We start from the raw sequence: 17,221 nt of genomic DNA on the forward strand, positions 1-17,221 counted from the left end.
GCAGAATAAGCTGTGCAAGAAGCCTTCAGTGGCCAGTCATCACGAAATGTGCGCCCAATCATGCTGAAAAGAAGCTGCAAGACACTGTTTGCTGCGAAAATATATCAACGTTGCCTTTGCAGACCTTGCTTCGCCTGGAAAGTATGCGTTAGCATTGACTTTATACAAGACGCTCTACGTGTTGACGTACCTTCATTTGCTCAATCCTCGCCTTCAGTTGATTAGTTACCTCCGTTGCCCTTCTCCAATTCTCGACCGGCTTCCCGCCCTCGTCTACATTCTCACCACCACTGCCAACGTCTTCCCTAAAGGACGGAGGTGGTTGTGCTTTCTCTCCTCCCGTAAACACGCCGTTCTCCTTCTCTTCGCTCGGGCTTCCTAGGTAGTTTGAACGTCTGTTTGAAGCACTGCTGTTGAGTCGCTCTATGCCCGAATGCTGGTTGTAACGAGTGCCATTGGATGAAGCTGAGTCACGGTATATGCCCATCCCGTCGTCAGCGGTAGCAGAGGAGAGGGGACTCCCTGTGCTCTGTCTTACGGCTCGATTTAGCTCGCGCTTCAGCCGTTCATTCTCACGCTGCAAACGCTGCACTGTGCTTTCGGCAGCCTCAGCGTCTGAACGCGCTCGTACAAGCTGAGTTTCCTTGGCTTTGATGCTGAGGACATCTCGTGTGTGGTCTTCGATCAATTGAGCATTATGATTCCGTAGCTCGTGTATTTGAGAGGTGAGCTTCTGTTTGTCTGCTCGAAGATCTTCGTGGCTGCGTGCTAATCGGTCCTTCTCTGCTCGTAGCTCTTCAAGCTTGGCAATGTCGGCTGCAGAAGGACCGGCCTGGTGTGTTGTTGGTGGAGGAGAAGAAGTCGCTGCCGCTACGGGTTTTCCTAAGGGCCTTCCCGCGAGGCCTCGTCCCAATTTCGGTACTGGAGCTAAGTCTTCATCCGAGTGGGGCGTGATCGTCCGTCGAGGTGATGTGAGCTTGGAAGGCACTGGTCCTGCTCCTGGGAGTCTGCTCTTGGGACCTGCAAGACCTGATTTTGGCAGACCAGAGAGCTTGGATGGTATTGACTTGCCAGTCGCAGCTTTGGGGGCAGGAGACGTTAGTGGCTTTTCGGATTGAGGAGTGGACGGGCGTTTAGCAGGTGGTTTCATGCCGGGCGCTGTTTTCCTGGCCCCTGGAGCAGCGGGCCTCTTTTGAGAAGCTGACACAGTCTTTGGAGGTTGTGGGGCTGGCTTTGGTTTGTCTTTTGCTTTTACCACCGCCGATTCGTAGTATTCCTTTATCTTGTCTTTTCTTATGTTATCCACAGTATCCATGTACGGTGCCATCGCTCTTTCGCCCATAATCTTCATGAGAGTTCCAAGAACCTCTGCGCCCCCATTTCTTGTCGCTTCTGTGGATTCCGTGAGCAGCTTAGTAGCAACACCAGCTATTGACTTCGTCTCTTCCTTCGACGGTGCCTCTCTGGTATTACGTAAACTTCTGATGAGCAGCTTCAGAGTCTCCGCCTTTACTTGTGGGTTTTTGTGCTTTAGGAACTCCACAATATCTTCCATGTTCTCGGAGAGACCTGAGGATGCTACGACGGAATCAAGTGCCGAGCCCAAGGGATCCGCCAATTTCTTGTCTTTCAGCCGCTCTAGCATTGGAGGCATTATCCTGCTCCTATGTTTTGCAAAGCTGCGTTGAAGACCCTTGGCGAGAACGTCCAGGCAATGCGCGGCGGTTATGACAACTTGAACATTTGCATCTTTCATCGACTTAGCCAAGACTGCTATCGTATCATCAAAGTGACCGTCCTTGATTCGAGGAGTGTTGGCTGCTTCGTGAAGCGCGTCCAGAGCATCTTTCCTGTCTTTCCACTTCGCAGAGGCCATGTTCTCCTGAAAATTTCCTGGCAATTTGCTGAGCACATCCACAGGTTCTGCCAAATCAAAAGCTTGCACTTCTTCCTCCTCTTCAACACCCTGTGATTCGTCGTCTAGCTCCTCTTTAGGCGTGGCGGCTTGCTTCGCTGCGGCGGCTTGTTGTGATCTTTGCAACCGGTCTTGTTTGGGTGGAGGCTGTGACTTGACTCCCTCGAATAGCTTCTCAAGATCTTGCTGCTGTACAGGTTTGAGTTCCTCCCAAAATAAAGGTTTCATGGCCTCGCGCAGCCATCGGTAGAGCTCAACCGCCAAGTTTGACCCCTCAGCGCGCACATTTTTGTCTGCGTGGCCAAACACCTTTGGCAACGACTTCAGCGCCGGCTTTGGCTCTACGATCTTTACTCCGTAAGCATGGTATAACGCTGTCAGGGCAGTCAAAGTTGACGCAACAATCTTCGGTTGTTTATTCGAGAGGCCTGCCAAAAGGTCATCAAGTATGGGATCGGCCTTGTCAAGCTCAACGTAGAGTAGTAGTGCCTCTAGAGAGCTCTGCTTTGTGATTACCTTTACTGACGGAAGACCCTTTTCAACTAACGGTGTTATTGTAGCATTTCGGGACCTTACATGAGGTTAGTCTTGTATGAAGCAGAGGATGGTATTCAGACCTTGTGCATGCTTGCGGACCCCCATATTTTAGGAACGCACACAATGCGTTGACTCCCTCTTGTTGCGCTGCAACATTGGAATCCAAGACTGCACCCTTCCACAAAGCAGAGTCGAATGTGAACTCTTTGAATATTGGGTCTGACTCGTCCGGTGTTTTCTCGAATGCCTTCGCCGCATCTTCATATCCCTCTTTTCGAACTTTCCAATTCTACATTATACTCAGTGGAAACCCCAAACAGGACCTGGCGGGTATGACACACTTTGTGCGCGAACCTGTCGGAGAATGGGAGTTTACTGAAGTCCTCCTCTTGATCTGCCATGATCTATGAGCAGGTAGACGGGGCTTTCTGTGACTGTAGACAAGAAGCGTCGCGGTTTGAAATCTTTGAAGAAGCTTATGAGTTGAGCTTTCGCATTCTCAGGGTGTGAATATTTGACTTGAGCGTTTGTTTAATTCTCATGTTCACGCGAATCACGCATATGTCAACAGACCAACCTTACCTAGCACAGTTAGCGGCAGGTCGAAACATTACAATACGCTTCGCTTAGTGGTAAGATTGGGAGCTCCGCCATATCGCCGCAAATCCCTACGATGCAGCAAAACACCACCGCTTGTTAATACAGCCACCTTGTCCTATTGAAGAACCTCTTCTAATATTTTCTTAGGCTTTGATCTCTCAAAAGACGTCTTTATAACTTTTCATCTTTGTCCATGCCTCCTTGGGGGTTTCCCAGAAAAATACTTGCACAGACGTCCGAACTACAAACTACCTCAACTTCAGATTGCTTGCTCTCTGCATTTCACCAGCAGCGAATCCCGCATAACAGTCATCGGAGGAGGCCACAAGCTTGAAATAAAAGCATGCATCGGCGTTAGGCTCTTGTGCAGGTAGTCATAAACAGGTGCCATGAGCCAACTTCTTACCTCACGGCAGGCTGAGGAACTGTGAGTAAGCGAAAAAATCACCTTCCACCAAATATTATTTCTGATGTCCAAGATTAGTCATAAGTCGATCATTGCCTACCTGACATCTACCAAACTCACAACCAGTGTCTCAGCTCTGCGTGAAGAGCTAGGTATTGGAAATTCTTTCGATGAAGCCACAAGCAAGAAGTATGAGGGGCTCCTGGAGAAAAAGTGGACAAGCGTGGTCAGATTACAGAAGAAGGTCAGCCAATCCCAGCTCGCTATATGAGACCTATGCTGAAGGGAGTGTGATCTAGATAATGGACCTTGAATCGCGCAACAGCACTCTCCAATCGGAGCTGGACTCAGCAACTCCCACATCACTCTCCCGTCGGAATCAGGATCCAGCCTCTTGGCTGCCTCGATCTCCTGCTAGACATACCCTTCAATCTCACCGCGCGCCGGTTACCGCTGTTGCATTTCATCCCGTCTTCTCCTCACTTGCGTCTGCCTCTGAAGACTCTACTCTTAAGATATGGGACTGGGAGCTTGGCGAGCTGGAGCGAACTGTGAAGGGTCATACCAAAGCTGTGCTTGACTGCGAGTTTGGAGGTCCGAGGGGCGGAACGCTGCTAGCTTCTTGCTCTCAGGATTTGACTATAAAGTTATGGGATCCGTCAGACGAATACAAGAACATTCGAACTCTCCCTGGGCACGATCACTCCGTTTCGTCGATTCGATTCATACCGTCAGGAGCGGCCGGCTCTCCCTCTTCAGGTAACCTCTTAGTCTCTGCATCAAGGGACAAAACGCTCAGAATATGGGACGTCACGACAGGCTATTGTGTGAAAACTCTACGTGGCCATTCTGACTGGGTCCGTTGCGTCTCCCCCAGCTTCGATGGCCGGTGGCTCCTCTCCGCAGGTAACGACCAAGTAGCAAGATTTTGGGATGCCGGATCGGGTGAAGTGAAGGCGACATTCCTAGGGCATGAGCACGTCATAGAATGCTGTACACTTGCTCCAGCAGTGTCTTACGTTCATCTTGCAACCATAGCAGGACTGAAGAAGCCGCCGCCAACAAGCAGCTCCGGCGAGTTCCTCGCCACGGGCTCTCGCGACAAGACCATCAAGCTTTGGGACTCAAGAGGCACGCTGATCAAGACTCTGGTTGGGCACGACAACTGGGTACGTAGTGCACTCTTTCATCCTGGCGGGAAATATCTACTCAGCGTGAGTGATGATAAGACGATGCGGTGTTGGGATCTTAGCCAAGAGGGCAAGTGCGTGAAGACGATTGATGATGCGCACGGGCATTTCGTAAGCTGCATAAGATGGGCGCCAGGGGTGATAAAGGGCCCTGCTGCAATACCCGCAACAACAACGAATGGAGATGTGGCCACAACGAAAGACGATCCAGGGGGAAAGGAGTCGATCAGGTGTGTCATTGCAACAGGCTGTGTGGACATGAGTGTAAGGGTGTTTGCATCGTAAGGATTTGATGCTTTGGGGAGCAGGGGGCGGCCATTCACAGCGTGCATAAGCTTCTAGCAAAATATACCCAATGCATCTAAGAAACACAGCATATTGGCCAACCAAACATAATCGGTAGCCCTCTGGCTGACATTACAACTTGAGCCCTAGGAAAATGTCCAAAAAGCTCACTTTCCAGGCTTCGTCTGCGGTAGAACAGGACTTTCTCCTATATCCGGCTTCTCAATCTCTTCAGTACCTGCCCCTCCATACGAACTACCATTATACGGGTCCCCTGCGAAAGTCTGCCGGCTTGCCTCCTTGAAACCCTCGTTATCTTTCTCCAAATCCCTTGATGCATGCGAGAAGTCCCCCGGTAACTCCTTCGGTTCCTGCGGCTCCACTGGCGTACCGGGCTTCTCCTTCGGGGTCCCCGTCCCCCTCCGGAAACCTCGCCAAGTTGGTGTGGGCGGGATAGTCTCGCTCTGAGGACTATGAGGGCTCTCGAGCTCCGAGAAATGAGTAGCTGCGTAAGGAGTAACGGGGGTATGGTAATTTTCGTCTGCGAGGCCGTGTCGGCTCGCATTGCCGAGCTCGGCCGCTTGCGGATGAGCGATGGCTTCGTCTTGCTCCTTTTGTCGTGCTTGTGCAGCCTTTTGTCGCTTTTTCCGAAACAGAAAGAAGGCAGCGCCTGCGAGGGCGGCGAGGGCGGCAACACCACCTACGATGACACCGGCTATTAAGCCAGTGTTGGTGGCGGCGCCCTGGTGCTTCGGTATGACACTATATTGGAGAGCAAAGAGCTGGGTTCGGATGACACTCACTGATGGATTGTTGGTTGCGCCGGGCGGGACTAAAGGGAGGAGAGGAGTAGTAAAGCATTGAGTGACGCCTGCGATTGGTGATGAATAGACAGAGTAGCCACTGCCATATTGAACACCTATTAGACGCTGCACTTTCTGTGATTGCGAACAGACTTACGAAGGGCAGCATCCGTTCGACGTGGATAAGTAGTCAGCAGGACACACGCTGAGCTGCCCACCGACACGTAGATCAAATGGACAACAGTCGGGACTTAGATTCGAACATCCGATAACTGGATACTCCAAGAAGCCGCCGTCGCCAGTCGTGACGAGAGCAAACTGCGGAGACGTGCATGATCCCGTCAGGAGGGACCTCCCAGCGAATGTCGCAATGGTAGAAGTAGTAGGCAGCAATACTCCCGGCTCGATGCTCCCCACAGTAGATACAGCGCTGCCCGATGTACCGGCCGATGCCATGCCCGTCCGTGAAGTTGACTCGCTTGATGCCGAGGAGCTAGCAGATGCTATAGCGTTTGAGACAGCGGACGAGTATCTTGCGTCACAAGACACAAAGTCTGGCAATCGAACGCCGACTGTTTGACAGATACTCTGGGTTACGTTGATCGCACCTACAAGTCTTTAAGCAGAGGCCGCCACTTGACGCGATAAGAACAACATACTCTTCTGATCATCGTCGTTGCAGCCTGTAGACAGACAACAGCCAAGTCGATCACTATAGTCGGGCGTGATGCACAGACATTTGACGTCCGTAGGCGTACACTGGGTGCTTGGAGATGTTGATGAGATACAATCTTGCTACAGCAAAGACTTAGAGAATGTCCTTTTTCGCCTCCACTGAGTACACTTACAGCACACTTAGGCAATCCCTGGGCAAGACTCGCTGCCGCCATCAAGTCCTTAGACACTAAGAACGATCACAGCCTGTAAATTAAATCCACGAGCAGATGGTGGGCTTCAGTCATGGTACTGCAGTCCTGCTCAGTGGCGCTGATGTGTCTGTTCCAACATCTCAAGGCATATGACGCGTGGAAAGGACAAAAGACTTGGATGACATAGATGCATGCGGTCAAACGCGAGTCAGGGATCGACCAAAACAATGGAGGAATGCGAAGAATGCAAACTCCCCCTCGCTGAACCTGACATTTCAGTCCTATCTTTTCAATGGAAAAAACACTTCATGATGCATGGACATCATTCTAACGAAACACTCGAGCAATAGTGGCCCTTGAACATTTTGGCTTCTTGCGAACAATAAGAGGAGTGTATATGCTTCAGTACAATAAGTGAGACATTTTTCATAGACTGCGCGTACAACATCGGGGTCATTCGATATGAACATAAACCTAGTGACTAGTAGATGGCAATCCACTGATCTGTTAGCAGTCAGTCATGATTTTGCGTGGTATGTAGTCTCTGGATTGACGACAGGAACGTCCGTTCACCAATTGAATAGGAGGTAGCTGGATTCGGCCTAGACCGATATTTAATGGAGGCAGTCGTCAGGCCGATTTGATCGTTGATGTCGTCGTGTTGTAAGGGTATTTCGGCATGAGCGAGAATGGGTCTGAGGACCTGCATCCTCATGATGAAGGACAAAGATCCTATGTGCTAGTGACCGGAGCAAACAGGTAATTGCGCCTCTTCAAGGCTACGTAGTTTCTGAACTCTTACAGCGGCCTGGGCTTTTCCATATGCGAGCGATTGATCGATGACTTTATCGCGACAAAACCGTCTTATCAGTCTCTGACTCTCATCATAACAACTCGAGATGCCAACAAAAGTAGTCAGACAGTAGCTCGGCTCCAGCGCAACGTCAATCGCAAATCAGCACAGCTCGAGTCTCCGTTATCGACTCGAATAACCATCCAGCCGGAGAGGGTTGACTTGACGTCCTTGAAATCCGTCTATGTTCTGGCATCGAACTTGACGAGCAAGATACCGCAACTTGACTCGATTATTCTCAACGCCGGCATCGGCGCTGTCACAGGTCTCAATTGGCCAAAGGCTTCATGGGAAGTTCTCACCAATACAGTGAACGGCACAACTTACCCAACTTATAAGATAACCTCGATAGGCGACTTAACGGAATCACAGGAAGCTATTGACGGAACTTTGGAGGATGAGGAGAAGGAAGTACCCCTTGGCCAAATCTTCGCCTCAAATGTGCTCGGCCACTACATTCTTACCCATCTTCTCTTTCCAATCCTCTCTGCAGCTCCGGAAGGCGGTCGCATCATCTTCATATCCAGCCTCGAAGCATATGCCCATGCATTCTCGTTAGATGACTTCCAGGGACTGCAGACCGCCAAATCCTACGAATCGTCCAAACGTCTTGCAGACCTCTTAGTCCTAACATCTGATCTTTCTTCCACCTCACCATTTACCACCCGCTTTCTTGCCCCCCCAGCGTCAAATCCTTTGAAAGGCATCCAACTCCACGACAACGCCCCTTCCTCTTCTTCATCTTCCGACCGTGGCATCGAACTTGCAGACCACACCAATTCGTACCCTGCAATGCCATCAAAACCAGCCCTTTACGTAGCGCACCCAGGCATTTGCCAGACATCTTTTGTTCCAATGCCGGCCATCCTTGTGTTCTTCGCAAGTCTAGCTTTCTATCTCGCGCGGCTTCTTGGTTCGCCCTGGCATACCGTATCCTCCTATAAAGGAGCTGTGGCACCAGTCTGGCTAGCCTTGGCGTCCCGAGATGAAATCGATGATCTGGAGACCGAGGGAGGAAAAGGAAAGTGGGGGAGTGGATGTGATTGGCTTGGACGGGAGAAGGTGGTGAGAACTGGTGTGAAGGGGTGGGGTGTTGGAGGAAGGATTGGGGAAGGGGGGTGAAGACGGCAAAGGGGAGGGGGGATATTGGCGGCCTCACCAAGGAGGGGAGAGAGAATTTTGAGCAGGTGGGACGGGAGTGTTGGAAGCAGATGGAAGAGTTGAGAGTGTATTGGGATGGGTGGATCAAAGGGAGGGAAGAGTGAATTACTTCAGCCTTGTTTTTCAATATTGCTCACATATTGATTCTGTTCTGTACAGGTGGCTGTGGTGAAACCCGAGCAACAGCTCATATGGTGGATAGCTGACTCGTTTGCCTTTCACGGAGTTCGTATATACCAACCCCGGTTCATTTAATTACTTCCCAAAAGATGCCTCCTCGCTTGCTGCCGTCATTTTTGTAATTGTAATTTCTTCATGCAATCTGGGCAATACCATTTCACTATTCACGCGTCAGCATTTTCACATCGGAGAAAGATCCCTCGAGACTCACTAGTCTTGGGAGGCGCCTTGGATAATCCCACGCATTTCAGATGAAACCATTCTCTCGCGCAATCATCATTATCACATCCTACCATCTCTCCGTAGCTATAGTCTTCGCAAATGCAGTATCGAGGCTCATCCTCACCGCCGCCTTCCCCATCTTCCCCATCCTCATTACCTTGCATAGACGAGCCGTCCGCGTCCGTCGCAGCATGGGTAACGGCAACGGCTCGTTGAGCCGCCAAGCCTGCACCTTTTTTGTGAGAGCGTTTGGCTGGCACCTCGCCGCGTGGTGGGCGTGAACGCGGGGGTTCTGCGTTAAAGGAAGCCGTGAGTGGGGTAGCGGTCTTTGATGGGTTCTTGCTGTTTCCTCCTCCACCTCCACGGGTTGAGATTGATGGTGGTCGATCCCGGGTCCTACTACCATTGTTGCTACGCTCTCTGTTACCATCTATTACGAGTGCACCACGCATGTCTCCTGATCCTTCTCCAATGGTATCCTCGATCATGTGCTCGCCCCGCGAGTTGAGCGTCTCTTTCATGTGGTTGCGTACCTCGCCTGCGCTTTTGCCCGTGAGACCCGAGACTTTTTCGACATCTGCAGCGGCCTTTTGGGGGCCATTACCATTGGTGGTTCGCTGATTGAGTGTGGAAGAGGAACGATTGCGGGACATCTGTACGCCTTGGGTAGAACTTTGTCGTGCGCGAGACGATGGCACCCTCTGTAGTAGTGATGGTGCTGGCGAGCGACCTTGACGGTCTTTCGCACTGGTAGTGAAAGTGCCAATCAATGGTGATGAAACCAAGTTGGGAGAGTTGAGTCCTGACGCATTCGTCCCACCCCTGAATTAGACATTAGCTTGGATAGCATGCTGTTGAATCGATTACCTGCCTCCTTCTCCCGTTGGTATTTGTTGCCCCACCCCGGGCTTTTTTCTTGCCATCAACCGCTGGGGACACTCCTCGAATGCCAGAGCCGTACGCCGAGGATGCAGACCGCCCCATATTGGCACCACCGATCCCTGGGTGTTCGATCCGTCTCCGTTTATTCGGTGGAGCAGCATTGGATATGCCTAAGCCGTAGACAGGATCCCCCCTTTTTTACCTTTGCCCCCATTCTGCGCTTTTCTTCCGACAGTCCTAGAGTCGTCAAAGTCGGAATCCACGATCGGATGTTTACCCTTCCGAGCTGCAACGGCTTCTCTTCTAACCTCGCTCCGCATAGCTGCAGCTTCGGTCTCTACAGCTAGATGGTTGGCGGCTCGCCGTGTACGCTCACCGCCTATCATACCTTTCTTTTCTGTTGGCTTCTCTGTGTTGTATGCCCAGTGTGTCATGCTGCCTAGCCTGGCTTCTTCGCTGATCTCTTCTTCTATATGAGGATATGAGCTTTGGCACCGTTTGATTTGTTTATCCAAACAGTCGGTCGCAGTATTCATAACATGATTCTTCTCATCCAAAATGCCTAAGGAATTGACCAATTCGCGTCGCATCTCTAGGAAAAAGTTACGGCGGGCGAAGCGAGGATTTTGCGACTCGGGATTGTTCGGGTCTGGGAGTGGTTCTGGTCACCTCATTAGTAGACTGAAGTTGATGATATGTGATCAAAGTGTTGGGAGGGTTGAATATACCAATATCACCTGAAGGTCCTGTTTGTTTGAGCGCGGGCGCCTTTAGTCCAGCGGATAGTAGCTGAAGCATTCGCTCCTCAGGCCCGCAGATTTTTGCCTCGACCTCTTTGAGCATTGTATAGTGTCTTATCATCTCTTTGGGCAATGCAGTGATAGCGTCGGTAAAATGGGTAATAGCAGGATAGAAGCCTGGTGCTTCTTGATTCGTCCCTGCATGAGGTTGAGCACCTGAGGTGGCCGAGAAGACCGCCTGGGCGGAGGTTCTGGTATTATTTGTACGTGTTTGTCGTACAGGTTGTCTTCGATTTGTAGCTGAGGGCTGTTCCATAGTGGTAGTGCCTGTAAAGGACCTCATGACCGATGCACGGTCGATCAATGGCTGTGGAGAACGCTGGTGGGGGTGATGAAAGGGAAACGGGTGGAACAACGGTCTCTAGTATGGTTGGCAGCAACCTTGGAGCCCGAAAACGATTATGAATACTGGCAAAGTGTTGTCTTCACTCATGTTGTGTTTGTGTAGGCTGTAAAGTGTCTCTGAGACCTTCTCTGTGCACCATCAAAGCCGACTTTAAACCCGATCGGCGGGTAGTCTAACCTGCAGCACCCGATCGATAAGACTCCAACTCGACTACCTTCAATTGTTGAGAAGATCGCTTTGGATTGAATAATCGGGATAGATCTTGAATACAAAGCCTCTCCTATATGGTGATTGGTTATCGCACGGCTCAATATTTCTGCTTAAAATATTCCTGCCGAAGGCTTTGGGGTAATGATGCATCTACTGGAAGGTGCTTCAGCAACACCCGGTCTTTGCGAGATAAGACCCCGAATCAGCATGAAGCCTGGGGTAGCAGCAAGGCTGCTGTAGAAAGAGACGGAGAGCGCGAAGGCTCTCGTATGTCTGATCGTCTGTCCCAGCTGACAGACGAATCAATAGAGCAAGGTGGCAAAGCAGCCCTACAAGCTGTGAAAGAGGCTGGCTTTTCAGAGGAACTGAGGGAACGATTAGAAGCAAAGATACAGAGTACCTCGTTCAAGAACGATCATGCTGCTGCCTTTGCTCAAGTTGACTTGCCTGTACGGCATGCAAAGGCTCATGCTTGGCAATGAAGCTAATACTAAATACAGGATAATGCTGGTAAAGGCACTCGGTTGCATGCAAGTGCAGAGCCTTGGACGGGGCAAGAATCTCTGCCTAGCGCTGCATTGAGGATGCTCGAAGACACCCATAAACCGCTCCGTGGGTACAAAGTCACCAGGGCAGCCTCAAGACCAACGTTGGGAATTGTTGACTCACGGATGAAAAAGACTGTACAAAGATCCCCGGGCGAAAGACTGGCGAATGCCAGAGACCGAACTTCAGTATATGCACTCAGTCAAGATTCTAATCTAAACGAGAAGGAGCGAGAACAAATGCGCAAGCAATTGAAGGAGCGTTTTACGGCGGGCGCACGTCCAATGCCTACAACTGTGCAAGGTCTTGCATCCTTGGCAAATGAACGCATTGAAGACGCAATTGCTCGTGGGCAGTTCAAAAACATTCCACGAGGCAAGGGAAAGAATATCGAAAAGGATCACAATGCCAACAGTCCATTTCTTGATACAACTGAATATTTTATGAATAAAATGATACAGAAGCAGGAGATTGTGCCACTTTGGATAGAGAAGCAACAAGAGCTTGTGAAAGCTGCAAGCGCGTTCCGCCGTCGACTCAGAGCCGATTGGAAAAGACATGCTGCTAGAATGATAGCCAGCAAAGGTGGCTCACTTGAGGCACAGGTCAGACGTGCAAAGGCTTACGCAGAAGCGGAAGACGTAGCGAATCCCAAAACCCCGAAAAGCGAAGCTATCAGCGGGTTTGATGCGGAGGGAAAATTATCCCAAATAACGATGACGGAGACGGGTGCTCCAGCCAATGCTGCCGAATATGTGAAGATCATTGTCTCTGAGGAACTGGCCGACAAGGCCTCAATGCCGACTGACAGCAAAGGCGGTAGTGAAGCTACCAGTACCGACGTTGAGCAGACGCCGCCCGGTGAATCGTCTTCAGGAGCAGTAGCAGTTCGTCTCTTCCGTGATCCAGAGTGGGAATCACTTGAGCGCAGTTACCACATTCTTTTAGTTACGGGCTTGAACAACTTGACCCGCTCCTACAACCTCCAGGCGCCGGATCTTGCTAAAAAGCCATATTTCTCACTTGCTCGGGAGCTAAAAGCCTGTTTCGCTGAGGTTGCGCCACAACTAGCAGAGGAGATACAGCAGAGAGCCCGCAAGCCTGAAAAGATCAGGGTGGAAATCATAGGTCATCGAGCTGGAGGGGTTTTGGAGCGCTTTGGAGGCGAAAAGGTTGCAGTGTACGACTCGCAAAAGCCGAATTATGGCTTCAAGCAATTCTGGAAGGATCTATGGCATAGAGAAGCACAGCATAATGTAAGCTGAAAAGAAGAGCTATCCGCTATGCTACCTATGACTCCAGGATCCCATGCTGTGTTTTTTATACGGCTGAGGGGCATCCTTATCGTGGCGCAAGTCTCGTATGGTGTGAAACACGTCTATATCTCTTGGCAGGGGAATGCAGCCCGTAGCCGCTTCCCCGGCAGAAAGTCAAACCTCCAAGTCGGTACCCAATGAGGGGCCGTTCACGCAAAGGCAGTCACATCCCAGCTGCGTTAGCGCTGTGATAGCAAGTGACAAGCGTGATGCCAATGCTGTAAATCCCACTCTGGTAGCTACCTCGGTGTGTTTGCATACAATTGCCTGCCCCTGATCTTTCGTTGCGGGCCAAGGTTACGAAGCACATGGCGCGGGCTCTGAGCTGGCATACATCTGCACGACATTCTTGCGTTGCGCCAGTGACCTTGCATTGATCAAGCAAACCCAAATGCACACCAGAAGCATAGCACAGAACAAAAGAGAGAAAGGGAGGCAGTGAGCGGGGTCATTGTTCACTGTCTTTGGCCATCAAAGACTCTTTCTTCCAGCACAAAGACCTCGCAATGGTCCTCGACATTAACCCAGGCGACTCCTGTGTCTTTCCAAGCAATCATTGCCAGCCCTCAGTGACAAATTAGACATCCTCGGCCCATTAGTGCTCTATCCAATATTCCCAGCTCGACTTGCCGTTTCAGCATTCCAAACAGCAGCGAGCGTTCAATCGATAGAGGATGGACTCCCCACGCGATTCGTCTCAAGGCTCCAATCCATCTTCAGCCTTGCTACAGGACAAGATCAAGGAGAAGAGAGCACAAGCGCAAAGGCCAAACAAAAGTCGAGACTCCAGTAACGCATTGTCGAATGGTGAACACAAAACCAGAGATCTGCAAAGCTCGCCGTTCAGCTCGCCGGGAAATAGGGAAAAGGCTGGCCTTAAAAGTCGAAGGCCAAGCGGAACTACTGGTAGGCCTTCGGTTGCACCGAAAGAGCTGGGACTCAGAGACACGCAGGAGGTAAGTTTTGCAATCTGATGTTTACTAAAGATGCTGACTCTGTTCAGCACCTCTCGAAGGTCATCAAGCAGAATTTCGATCTCCAGCTTGAGATCTTTCATCGACGGCAACGTAACGATGAGCTAGAAGCAAAGCTTGCGAGGTTTGGTGCTTTGGAAGTAGACCATGAAAGGCTGCAATCGGCCAATGACGACCTAAGGCTACAAGTTAGCAAACGTGATGCGGACCTAAGTCTTCGTGAGACCGCTATCGAGGAAGCAGTAGCCATGATCTGTGACTTAGAGGCTAGGGTTGAAGACCTTGAACAGGAGCTTCGATATCAGACAGAGGATGGTAGAAGTAGCATTGGGAACAAGGGTCAGGGACATCAGCAGAACGGTACGCAGCCTACCTCATCCAAAGCAACACCCCGTGACTCGGACACGTACCGCTCGCCGACGATAAAAATTCACGACTCTTCAAATGAGTCTGACACCTTATTGGCAAGCTCGCCGCGGTCCCCACGCCGGCCACCCTCCTTCCTCAGGGATGACAAGAGAAGTAGCGCTGCTCTTCGTAGTTTGTATTCTTCCAGGAACCCAAGCGTTGCAAGTCTGGCCCGCCCGAGTAGTATCATGAGCGATGAAGAATGGGATGAAGAATTAGAACGTCAGATGCTTCATTCACCGCGCCTAAGTATCTTGAGTGAGAGTGGCTTTTCCAGCATATACGGACATATACGCGAAAAAGAGAACAGCTCGACACAATCCGCTGACCAGCCGTATGATGATTCTATTACAAAAAGCGAGGATGCTTCCGCAGAGCGAGCTGCTCAGCGACAGGCAAGGATCGATAATTGGGTGGAAGAAAGGCAGTCACATGAGAGGCCCAAAACACCAACAAGGCACTCTTCTCGCCACTCAAACGCCCGCCTTTCTTCCATTGGAGAGATCCTTGAGAAGGTTCCCGGAATGTCTGCTCAGCGGCCGAATGTGCTTGGACTCACTCGGTCGCAGAAGTCTGCAAGTAGCTCCAGCAAGCAAAGCTTGGAAAATGGAAACCTCGAGAATCGAAGTCCCACCAAGTCACTGCGGAAGTCTGCTAAAGCCCATGCAAATCTCTCAGCCCAGAATGTGGTCTTCGGCGGAAATCATCTTCCTCCAACACCAGATACGATGGGTACTGCGACCCACGAAGCCAATTCTTCGACTCAGAGCGTCGTCACAGAAAAGAGCGTGACGGATGCCGCGCTCGTCTTCAATTATGGCTATGGTCCTAATATTAGAAACGATCCGGTGAAACCGTCCAGCAGTGCGAGCAACTCTCATTTAGGTGATTATCTCCAAAGAACGGCCGACGCGCTCTTGGATGCTTCGAGTGAGGACCTTGGGTCGACACAGGCTCAGCAAAGTGAGAAAGGCCTAAGTGCCGATGTCCCCATTGCCCCTCCCATTGCGCCATTAAGAAAGAAACATTCCAAAGCGGCACGTTTCGCCGGCTCGAGCACTCCAGCTCGGCCTGCATTGTCCACCCATGTGACTGACATGATGTTCAATGGTGATGGCTTCAAGCCTAAGGAACCAACACGAAACATGTCCTATCCATCTCCAACCGTCTTTATTGGACCTATTCCCACTCAACACTCACCTAACAGTCGTCGAAGTTCTGGCGTTCCCAGTGAAAAGACCGTCACATCACCACGCCGGCAAAGTCCGTCGCATCCGCGAGCACAATTGTCTCAACAAGGCAACAAAGAAGGTCTTGAGGATGTCCGGACAGTGTTCAGCGATAACACTCCTGCAGCCCTCCGCTCTCACGGCCCTGAACAAGCGGCCAATTCCAACCAGGGATCGTCCCAATCAGTGACCTCTCGCTTCTTCCGCCGCCATAAATCGCAAGCGTCCAATGCTGCCTATCCCGCTCAAGAAGTGGCTTTGACACGACCTCCGTCAAGTCATCGTCTATCAAGGCCGTCTAGTATTCATGGTCAGAGCCACCCTGCTCCTTCTAAGTAGGAGTTTCTTCTGCTAGATAACACGCTAACATGAGTTTACTGGCAGTGACTCGTCCTGGAACATCTGACGGCACTAATGCGACCTTGACATTGCAGCGCGAAAAGCAGAAGCCGAAGGTGCGAAGGCACAGTGCTTTATTAGATGATGATACTGTTGGTTTAGGTAATAATACCCCGCGAGCAATTGGCTATCAAGATGCGCAACTCAAGCATGGTAGACTGATCTCAACTTTAGGCACTGACGCGAGACTGCATCGTGAAACTGAGAAAAGGCCACATTATAGGGGGAGGACAGCAAGTTTCGAGAGTTTGGAAGATCGGCTGGTGCTAAGATTCGAGATGGGTTGCATTTCAAACGGTGAAGGAATTGATGTTGACAGGGTCTAAAGTATAGCGTGTGCTGCTTCAGAAGGGGCCTGAGCTTCTTATAAAATCTCTCACCGTTTTATTGATATAATTATATCAATTTGTATAGAGCATTACGACATCGATATTGCGTTCAGACTACGTTGCATTGCCAAAACACCGCGAAGTTCATTTATCATGAGACGTGCCTGGTGTGCCTGCTCCGTGCTAATTCCGAGTAGTGTATTCCGTCTTCCGCAAGGGACCAGATTAGTAAGCCGACTTCCCAAAATCGTTAAGCGTCTATGGGGGCAAATATCAAAAATGCGGAAGCCTCGAGTAGACGAATCGACGACTATTATCTCTCGCTACTCAGCGCGATGTTCGTGTTCCCAACATACCTTTTGATATCTGATAATATGTGAATATCTGTTCTCCCTGACGTATGCGTCGGACGCACGACTATGGCGTTCCAAGTTCCCAGTGTCGTGAGTATCCGCCCTACGCCTTTTCCAAAGCCATAGCTGACCGATCATCCTCAGCATCTAACCGCGGTCGCCACAGATGTATGGCCATCCTTGAAGTCTGCATTCCGCTCCCCTTGGAAAACCTATAGGCAAGCCCGAGAGAGGAGGCCTAACGCGAATGCACTTGAGCTGCCCGAAATTACCGAACGCCCGAGAAGAAGCGGCAAGGTGACTGAGATCGGCCACCCTTACGATGTGTTGTGTTGATGTGTACAGGCACTATCAATCGATCACCATCAGCTAGAGCTGCCAGAATGTCTAGCTCAAGTACCGATACAG

The 17,221-nt window shown here is 50.7% G+C and overlaps 7 protein-coding genes across 7 annotated transcripts; 3 read left to right on the top strand and 4 right to left on the bottom strand.

Annotated features, from left to right (window-relative positions):
* Positions 1 to 104: 104 nt before the first annotated feature.
* On the bottom strand, positions 105 to 2,853 carry KY384_004280 (uncharacterized protein; the record flags this gene model as incomplete). Its single annotated transcript, XM_044812786.1, has 4 exons — positions 105 to 134; positions 191 to 2,486; positions 2,533 to 2,741; positions 2,794 to 2,853. The coding sequence occupies 4 exons, from the start codon at positions 2,851 to 2,853 to the stop codon at positions 105 to 107; spliced, it is 2,595 nt and encodes an 864-aa protein (XP_044670206.1).
* A 588-nt stretch (positions 2,854 to 3,441) lies between these two features.
* On the top strand, positions 3,442 to 4,933 carry PAC1 (protein with putative role during mitosis; the record flags this gene model as incomplete). Its single annotated transcript, XM_044812787.1, has 3 exons — positions 3,442 to 3,479; positions 3,537 to 3,702; positions 3,758 to 4,933. 3 exons carry the CDS (start codon positions 3,442 to 3,444, stop codon positions 4,931 to 4,933), a joined length of 1,380 nt encoding a protein of 459 aa, XP_044670207.1.
* A 167-nt stretch (positions 4,934 to 5,100) lies between these two features.
* KY384_004282 (uncharacterized protein) lies at positions 5,101 to 6,192 on the bottom strand (the record flags this gene model as incomplete). The annotated part of the gene is made up of 2 exons (XM_044812788.1): positions 5,101 to 5,862; positions 5,941 to 6,192. 2 exons carry the CDS (start codon positions 6,190 to 6,192, stop codon positions 5,101 to 5,103), a joined length of 1,014 nt encoding a protein of 337 aa, XP_044670208.1.
* Positions 6,193 to 7,284: 1,092 nt separating this feature from the next.
* KY384_004283 (uncharacterized protein) lies at positions 7,285 to 8,580 on the top strand (the record flags this gene model as incomplete). Its single annotated transcript, XM_044812789.1, has 2 exons — positions 7,285 to 7,364; positions 7,410 to 8,580. The coding sequence occupies 2 exons, from the start codon at positions 7,285 to 7,287 to the stop codon at positions 8,578 to 8,580; spliced, it is 1,251 nt and encodes a 416-aa protein (XP_044670209.1).
* A 383-nt stretch (positions 8,581 to 8,963) lies between these two features.
* On the bottom strand, positions 8,964 to 10,064 carry KY384_004284 (uncharacterized protein; the record flags this gene model as incomplete). The annotated part of the gene is made up of 2 exons (XM_044812790.1): positions 8,964 to 9,843; positions 9,889 to 10,064. The coding sequence occupies 2 exons, from the start codon at positions 10,062 to 10,064 to the stop codon at positions 8,964 to 8,966; spliced, it is 1,056 nt and encodes a 351-aa protein (XP_044670210.1).
* A 9-nt stretch (positions 10,065 to 10,073) lies between these two features.
* KY384_004285 (uncharacterized protein) lies at positions 10,074 to 10,959 on the bottom strand (the record flags this gene model as incomplete). Its single annotated transcript, XM_044812791.1, has 2 exons — positions 10,074 to 10,564; positions 10,632 to 10,959. 2 exons carry the CDS (start codon positions 10,957 to 10,959, stop codon positions 10,074 to 10,076), a joined length of 819 nt encoding a protein of 272 aa, XP_044670211.1.
* Positions 10,960 to 11,333: 374 nt separating this feature from the next.
* On the top strand, positions 11,334 to 16,457 carry KY384_004286 (uncharacterized protein; the record flags this gene model as incomplete). Its single annotated transcript, XM_044812792.1, has 5 exons — positions 11,334 to 11,708; positions 11,760 to 13,061; positions 13,853 to 14,077; positions 14,125 to 16,042; positions 16,117 to 16,457. The coding sequence occupies 5 exons, from the start codon at positions 11,334 to 11,336 to the stop codon at positions 16,455 to 16,457; spliced, it is 4,161 nt and encodes a 1,386-aa protein (XP_044670212.1).
* Positions 16,458 to 17,221: the final 764 nt, after the last annotated feature.

Source organism: Bacidia gigantensis, assembly GCF_019456465.1.
Source record: "Bacidia gigantensis strain McMullin 20006 chromosome Unknown contig_231, whole genome shotgun sequence".
Taxonomy (NCBI): Eukaryota; Fungi; Ascomycota; class Lecanoromycetes; order Lecanorales; family Ramalinaceae; genus Bacidia; species Bacidia gigantensis.